The 8,317-nt window shown below is 39.2% G+C and overlaps 1 protein-coding gene across 1 annotated transcript; it reads right to left on the minus strand.

Annotated features, from left to right (window-relative positions):
* Positions 1-216: 216 nt before the first annotated feature.
* Positions 217-1,137, minus strand: LOC111144066 (olfactory receptor 7A17-like). Its single transcript, XM_022498159.1, has one exon. The coding sequence runs from the start codon at positions 1,135-1,137 to the stop codon at positions 217-219; it is 921 nt and encodes a 306-aa protein (XP_022353867.1).
* Positions 1,138-8,317: the final 7,180 nt, after the last annotated feature.

Below are 8,317 nucleotides of genomic sequence, written 5' to 3' on the forward strand. Positions count from 1 at the left end.
GATAGTATACTTTAAACAACTGGGCTCCAAAGGTTATTCCCACAGCAGAAATCTCACAAACAACATTCCTTAGCCTGCCTGTGTACATGCAGATCCAGGGGGTCTGTTATGTGGGACAAGACACAAACACATTTATTCATACAGAACACATAGCTTTGAGCCCTGCAATCAAGGGCACTTCTTCACCACTAGGACAATTGTGCCTTTTATAGTTGCTCACTTAAAGAATCTTATCAGAGCCCCTTTTATGTTCTTGTTCCTCAGGCTGTAGATGAAGGGGTTCAGCATGGGTGTGACCACGGTGTACATTACCGAGGCTACTGCACTTGAGTGGGAGCTCTGGGTAGCTGCAGAGCTAAGGTACACTCCCAGGACTGTGCAATAAAATAAGGAGACAACTGAAAGGTGAGATGCACAGGTAGAAAATACTTTATATTTTCCCTGAGCTGATGAGATTCTATATATGGAGGAAATAATCTTAGAGTAGGAGTAAAGGATCCCAGCAAGGGGACCACCAGCCAGCAGCACAGTTGAAACATATAGCACTGTGTCATTGATAAAGGTATCAGAACAGGCAAATTGTATCATCTGATGGAGTTCACAAAAAAAGTGGGGGATTTCCACTTCTGAACAGAAGGACAGCCACAACACCATTAAGCTTTGTAGCAAGGAATTCAGGACACTCATGATCCAGGACATCAGAACCAGCAGTCCACAGAGGTGGGGGTTCATGATGACTGTGTAGTGCAGGGGGTGACAGATGGCCACGAACCTGTCATAGGCCATCACAGCCAGGAGAAAGTCATCACAACCTGCAAAGAGTGTGGAAAAACAGATCTGGCTGATGCATTCTGTATAGGTTATAACTTTGCTCTGTGTCTGTATATTCACCAGCATCTTTGGGATGATGGTAGAAATGACACAGATGTCTAGAAAGGACAGGTTGACCAGGAAGAAGTACATGGGGGTGTGAAGGTGGGAGTCAGAGCTGACAGCAAGTATGATGAGCAGGTTTCCAAATACAGTGATCAGGTACATGGAGAGGAAAAGCCCAAATATTAGGGGCTGCAGTTCTGGATCATTTGATAATCCCAGAAGAAGAAATCCTGAAATTTGGGTATCATTGCCTGGTTCCATGTGGTTGTTGTGATGATTAGAAATTAGGAAAAAATGATTAATTTTAATACAAGTGGGTATTCATAACATGGCAGAAATGCTATAATTACAATGACTTGTGGGGGAGAAAAGCAGACATAAAAGAAAGTGGATGGGGTGTTATCTTTCCTGGGAGCTCTGAAAGACCTAAAAGAAGGTGAACTTTGAAGAGGGACTTCAGGCAAGACTGCACAGGAGACATGAGGTTATCTGGCGACATGTGTGTCCTGCAGGAGAGACAGTGCAAAGGCCCTGAGGAAGGCACCAGATATCCAGGACTTACAATGGAACCAGTGTGGTCAGGAGAACAGCAAGAAGGAGTGTGATGAGAGGGGTTTCAGGGAAGGTTGAGGAATGACATAGCCTCTCCAGTGCAGATGAGACACAGGGAGTTCTTCATCCATATGGTTGTTCCTTGCATTTCATTAATTTGTTTCCAAGGAATCCTGTCAACAGAAATTTCCTTATTTCCAAGTATTTGTTAACATCCTGGAGTCTGTATTTTAAGGGTCCCATATTGGCACACAACAGACTCCTGGGCCATGTGCCTACCAGGTTCTTCTCACCCTCGAGCTGCAATATTTAGAAAAGAAACAATACTAGTTAAGCTCTCAACATCATTTCCCTAACAAATATAGAAAAGTACACAAATCCCCATTGATAAGACTTCCATGAACATATAACTCCGTGCTCCATTTTAATATGGCCATTTTGTCTTATATTTATAGACATATAAAAAACTCAAAAGGAAGAGAAAAGGAAGAGGGGGGAGAAAGTTCTTTTAAGTCCATTGGTCCCTGAGAGTTTGTGATGACAAGAAAGCTTCTGTGGTTCTGGCTGCAGTCCGACCCTAAATATATCTGTTCAATGCCCAGAAGACCTAATACAGCAGCAAAAACCAATTTCTCCAAAAGAAAAAAAAAAGAGTGATATATTTATGATATCAAGACACCTTAATGTATGAAAATCTGCTAGAAATATGAGTGAAAGGACTATATCCACAATTGGTGAAAGGAAATACATGATTTATAAAAATAGCAAGGGTTTATAAAGATGAAATGGTAAAAGACTTCTTTATATGATATTAAGTGTAAAATTTTGGAATCAGTGTTTGAGTTTTGAACCTCGGATCTACCACACATGAGCTGTCTGAATTTGAGAAGACAATCAATTAGTTTTAAAATGTTAATTTTCTCACTGGAATGGTGGGGGTAGTGGTATCCGTCCTCCTAAGGTGGTTGACAGATTGAGTCCATATATGTAAAAACTTGAAGATAGTTCCTTCCTGTTCGTATACAAAGGGCTATTCTCTTTGTTCAGCCATGTTTGTATGTGTGTGTACATGCATGTGGACTTGTGTGTTTGCATGTGCACATATGTTTGATCATAATGTAAAAGGCATGTTTATTGTGGACAGAAAAAAAAAATGGAATCCACAGCAGCAAAGGAAGGAAGAAAATGGTTTAATATAAGGCCAGTGGCTGCTAATGTGGGTAAAACAGTATGAATGAGGAGTTTATCAAAACATCAGATTGAAGAGGAAAAAGCAGCCCATGTGGGTGCTGATGTGATATCAGACTTCAGGGAGACCCTGCTTACTGATCCACTGGCTTCATCATTGTGTCCACCTCAGGCCCTTGATCTAGTTGCCTCCTGTCACCATGCCCACTATGCCATATTTGTTTGACCACACTTATTTTTATGTGGTTCGAGAGTGGATGAAACTGGCTCTTCCCTTTCCTTTCCTTGGTGGTATTCACTCTTTTGTTACCTTGATCTCTGTTTGACACAAAATCCAATGGGGACATGCCTGTCCTTGTTCTCTGTTCCTTGTCTGCCATGTGGAAAACTTCCCAGACCATACTCAGTAAAATTTTTGCATGTTCCATGACAAACTATCCCTTTTCTGTATATTATTTATTCTTGAAACCCCTATGTCATATGAGCTTTTAGTTCCCTGTTCTCTATTATTATAATACATATATAATATATTATATATTATATAATAAGGAGCAAGGGCTTACCCTGCTTTGTTTGACTCTTTGTGTTCACAAAGGTGCACATTTGTATAGAAACAAATTTTTAAGAAAATGAAAATTCATTAAATAGAAGGAATGGTAGGGAAAATAAGCTAATGTTAGATATGGTGGATTCAAATAACTGTCTTCAACAAAATTGAACAATAATCTAATACTAACATCAAAGAGAAAGGCTATATAATAGCAAAAATCACATCAACATAGGTCTCTAAATCAAGATGAAATGGCTAAAAGTGTGGAAATAAAAGAATAGGAAAATATATTTTTAATACACAGTGCTAGAAGTAATAGCTCAAGTTATAATTTGATCATTCATGACCATATTGGACTTGATAATGCTTATGAAAAAGATGCAGGTTTTGGAGGAGAGGGAAGTGAGGGGTTGGGTGAGCCTGGTGGTGGGTATTATGGAGGGCACATATTGCATGGAACACTGGATGCAGTGTTCATGGAACACTGGTGCATAAACAATGAATTTTAGAACATTGAAAAGAAATAAAATGAAAAAAATACAAAATGTATAAAAATTTAAAAAAAAAGAATAAAAAAGATGCAGGGATCTTTCATTGAGTACAAAAAAAAAAAAAAACATGTTTCACATCATGACAGGAGGTGATTTAAAAAAAAAATAAATCTACCAAAATAAAAAATTTTAGGAAAAAAGGAAATAAGGAAAATTAAATTGAAATAAGATGACAATATGTATAGAAGCAATTCTTACTACTAAGGATGCAGAAGAATTTCAATATTTAAAAAGCAATGTGGGGAACGGTATATGACCAAATAATAGATGGGAACTCACAAAATATGTAAGCTCTCACTTGATCCCATAAATACATCTATACACAATACAAGGATTAAGTGGCAAACAGCAAAGTTGGTGAAAAAAATGTTATTCTTTTTTGAAAGAATGGGATCAAAAGACAATAAGAACACACAAATCCGAGTACATAAAAGAAATGTACTTGCAAAAACAATTTGCATATAGGACATAAATGGCCAACAAAGTTCAAAATATATTCAGCCTCCTTGGTAATACAATAGTTGCAAAGTAATGTTCCTTGGTATTTCCCTTCATGCATTTTAGGTAAACTTATTCCAGTGATTATCAATGAAAGAGACAAAACTGTGAGGTGTATGTTTTAAAAATTGTCATCACAAGCTGTTATTTACCTCCATGATCCCGGATCCTTTTAATGAATACAGGACAAGCTAAATGTACCCCATCTGAAAATTTTGAAAAATACTTACACCGGGGTGCCTGGGTGGCTCAGTTTGTTGAGAAGCTGCCTTTGGCTCAGGTCATGATCTCTGGGTCTTGAGGGTCTTAGAATCAAACCCCACATTGAGCTTTCTGTTCACTGGGGAGTCTACCTCTCTCTCTCTCTCTCTCTCTCTCTCTCTCTCTGCCTCTCCCTACTGCTCGTTCTCTCCCTCTCAAATAAATAAATCTTTTTTTTAAATGCTAACACCTCCAAGTCTAACACTGTTTTCCTACTCTCCTTAGCTGCAAAACTCCATGAACATGTTCTAATTTCACTGGAACCATTTATGGCCCCCGTCCTTCCTTAGTCTCATCCAGCTGGACTTCCATTCCCACCATGTATTGTCAGCAATGATCCCTATAATGCTGAGTCCAATGAAAACTGCTATTTAAAATATATTAAGAAAATTATTTTTAAACTGAGTAGTCAACTCAGCAAACAAACATGCAAACTCTTGGCTCTAGATAGGCTGGTTGGGCTCTCAGATGACCTCCAGTGAATATTCTCAGGTTCCATTCTCTCTGATCCTTTCCTGAAATACCTGCTGAGCTCTCAGACTCTCCCAAGTGGGGCTTATAAGATGAAAGTCTCCCAATGTAGGTCTGAATTCATCTCTGGATGGTTGATGGTGGGGACTGAAGCCCTGTTCCCAGACAGGACAGCAGGAAGGAGGGAAGCATGGGTCCCCCACCTAAGCTTAGGAACCCAAAGGCAACAAATATGTCCTTTCCCTCACAAGTATGCAACATGGTAAGGGACTACAGCAACAGAGATATTTATAGCTCCCTGTTTCTGCTCATTAGGCACTGCTTCCATTGTTACTCCCACCTCTGAGAGTATTATTTCCCTATGGACCACACGTCTGGACAGAAAAGAGAATTTTTTTTTCCTACTGATGTGCTTCCAGGAGACCAGATTAGAAGTTAGGTGAATCTAATTTTTCTTACTTCTTCTCCATGATCTTGCCTGCCTTCCAAAGTTCTAACATCCTTGTATCTTATCCCAATTTTGAGTTAATGTTTTCTCCAAATCTAAGACTGAGGAACCTGCTTAACCATGTCTCATGGACCACCAAAGTACTATTTTATGGCAGAAAAGATCTGATATATCTAGAAAATTGTTATTCCCTACATCAATAAGAGAGAGAGGTAACTTAATTTGTTATAAGTATATATGTACTATGCTCTCATCTTGATGCTTTTGGCTAACCAATTAGGTGATTCATGGCAATAACACAAATTCAGAGCAGTCATTTATTGCTTCATTTTGAAAAGTTCATTAATTATGAGATATTTAGATCATTTTATGCACATGCAGAGTGAGAATCCAATGTGGATTTTTTTATTTCGTTTTTACAAAATTCCACTCTGTAAGGTTTGTACTATAATGAACCTTAATCTACAATTGTAAAAGTGGGGCTCAGAAGTATGAAATGAGGTTTCCCGAGTTAAGAGCTGAGGAAGGGATGAGCTCTATCTGGAACTCCACCAGATATTTCTATTTCTTATGATCTAGGTCAGTGGTTCTCAATCAGGGGCCATTTTGCCTCCAGAAAAAACTTGACAATTATGAAGGAATCCCTAATTGTCATAAATAGGGAGGAGCTACCGGCACCTAGTGGGTTGAGGCCAGGGATATTACCCCATATCCTACAATGCACAGGATGACCATCCTCACAAATAATTAAGTTCCCTGTGTTAACAGTGGAGAGGTTGGGAAACAGTATTCCAGAACAGAACTTCTGTAACATTAATGTATATTTGAATCCCTTGAGGATCTTCTTCAAAATCAGGTCTGATTTGGCAGGATAAGTGTGAGGCTCAGAGATCCTGTAATTTTAACTGTGTCCCAGATGCTACTGATGCCACCAGTCCTGATTTGTGGACCAGTCTTTGAGTAGTAAGGCTGTAGTTCAGTGTTTGAGTCAGGAATAGTTGTTTGTAGACATTCTCTACCAGGAGTCCTCATTCTCATCTCAGGTCTGACCTTGGTGGTCACATAATGACTCAGTAAGCAAGCCTGTGCCTGCTCAAGTTTATGTGTCTCTTGAGTATTTCCCTCCTGAGCTGTGCTGCCTCAGGGGATGGATGGTGCCAGGTGGAAGGGATGCATAGGGCAAGGTATGGGGAAACGGTGTGGAGCTTCCATGCCTTCTCCAGGTATGCCACTCTACCAGTCTCCATGTGTTCCCCAACCTGAAAGCCCTCTGAACCATCCTTTTGATTCTTATGGAAGCTGCATTAGACATGATTGATTAAATCATTGGCCATTGGTGATTAGACTCCATCTCTAGCCCCTCTCCCCTCCCAGGTGGCCAGGTGATGAGAAGTAAAGTTCCAGTTCTCTAATCACATGGTTGGTCCCCCTGACAAGCATCTCCTCTTCTTAGGTGCTTTCCCAATGTCACCTCATTGACCTAATTAATTAGGTTAGTTAATTAATGCCACCTCATTAACCTAATGAGGTAACCAATATCACCTCATTAACCATAAAGACATATTTATGGCTCTCATCACATAGGAAATTTGAAGTTTTTATAGATCTATGTCAGAAATGGGGATACATATACATATACATATACAGAAATGTATGTTTTTTAATATAAATCACAATATTGCATTTATATACATAGTACTGGATGAAGCCTTGATTAGAATTCTGTCCTGATGTATCCTGTTCTCAAATTCTGGCTCAGTGGTTCTCAACCAACATGATCTTGTCCCTGAGGATATTTGGCCATGTCTGGGGGATGCTGCTGAGCATTTATAATCCCTGAGACAGTACCCAGTACAAATATTTATCCAGCCCCATATGTCAACAGAGAGAAGGTGAGAAATATGATTGTAGACCCGCACTTCTTCACCAAAGTTTGTAGTTAAAATACAAATTCTGAATCCTTAAATCTCCTATGGGCCCAGGGATCCTGCATTTCTAATAGACCCCCAGGTGTTGTTGTTTTTGCAGGTCTTGGTCTGTGGGACACAGTTTGAGAAAAAGTCTGTGTTCCTGTGTTAGAGTCACATGTAGGTAGTTTTAGGTCTTCTCCGTCATGAATCTTCCATGTTGGTAATTTTGAAAGAAAAGGTTTCCACATAACTCTATAAGTGTTGATAAATTCTCTATTCAAGTCCTTTATATAAGGACACTTGAGTGACATTAAATAATTTATATTTGAAGCAGACTTTGTAGTAGACAGAATAAGGACTTCCAAAAGATGTCCACATCCTAATCCAAAATTTTTTTCTACCTAGCAAGGGGAATGCAGCTAGTAGATGGAATAAGGCTGCTTATCCATGATCTTGATATAAAAAAGATTATCCTGGGTTATCTAGATGGGACTAGTGTAATCACCATGGTCTTCTAAATATGTAAGAGGGAGGACAAAGAATTGGCATCTGAGAAACATTTCCAGACTCTGTGCTGTAGGCTTGAAGATGGAAGAAGGACCATGAGACAAGAAAGGCAGGTAACCACTAAGAAGTGAAATAGGAAAGGGAGTGAATTTTCCTCTGGAGTGTCCAAAAGTATTAAAGCCATTCAGATCTCTTAATTGTAGCCCCAAAGGACTCATTTCTGCCCTTCTAGAAACTTAGGATAAATCTTTGTTTTAAGCCACTCATGTGGTCATATAGTTACAGCAGGAATAGTAATCAACATGGATGGAACTGGGGGGGATTATGCTAAGTGAAATAAGTCAAGCAAAGAAAGACAATTATTATATGGTTTCATTCATATGTGGAATGCAAGGAATAGTGGAGAGGAAAATAGGGGAAGGAAGGGAAAACTGAATAGGAAGAAGTCAGAGAGGGAGACGAACCATAAAAGACTCTTGACTCTGGAAAACAAACTGAGGGTTAA

The sequence above is a fragment of the Enhydra lutris genome, unplaced genomic scaffold, assembly GCF_002288905.1.
Source record: "Enhydra lutris kenyoni isolate GAN:26980312 unplaced genomic scaffold, ASM228890v2 scaffoldscaffold10, whole genome shotgun sequence".
NCBI lineage: Eukaryota > Metazoa > Chordata > Mammalia > Carnivora > Mustelidae > Enhydra > Enhydra lutris.

What these genes read in the sequence shown, in the direction of transcription:
- LOC111144066 (XM_022498159.1), bottom strand. Translation starts at nt 1,137, where the DNA reads ATGGAACCAGGCAATGATACCCAAATTTCAGGATTTCTTCTTCTGGGA.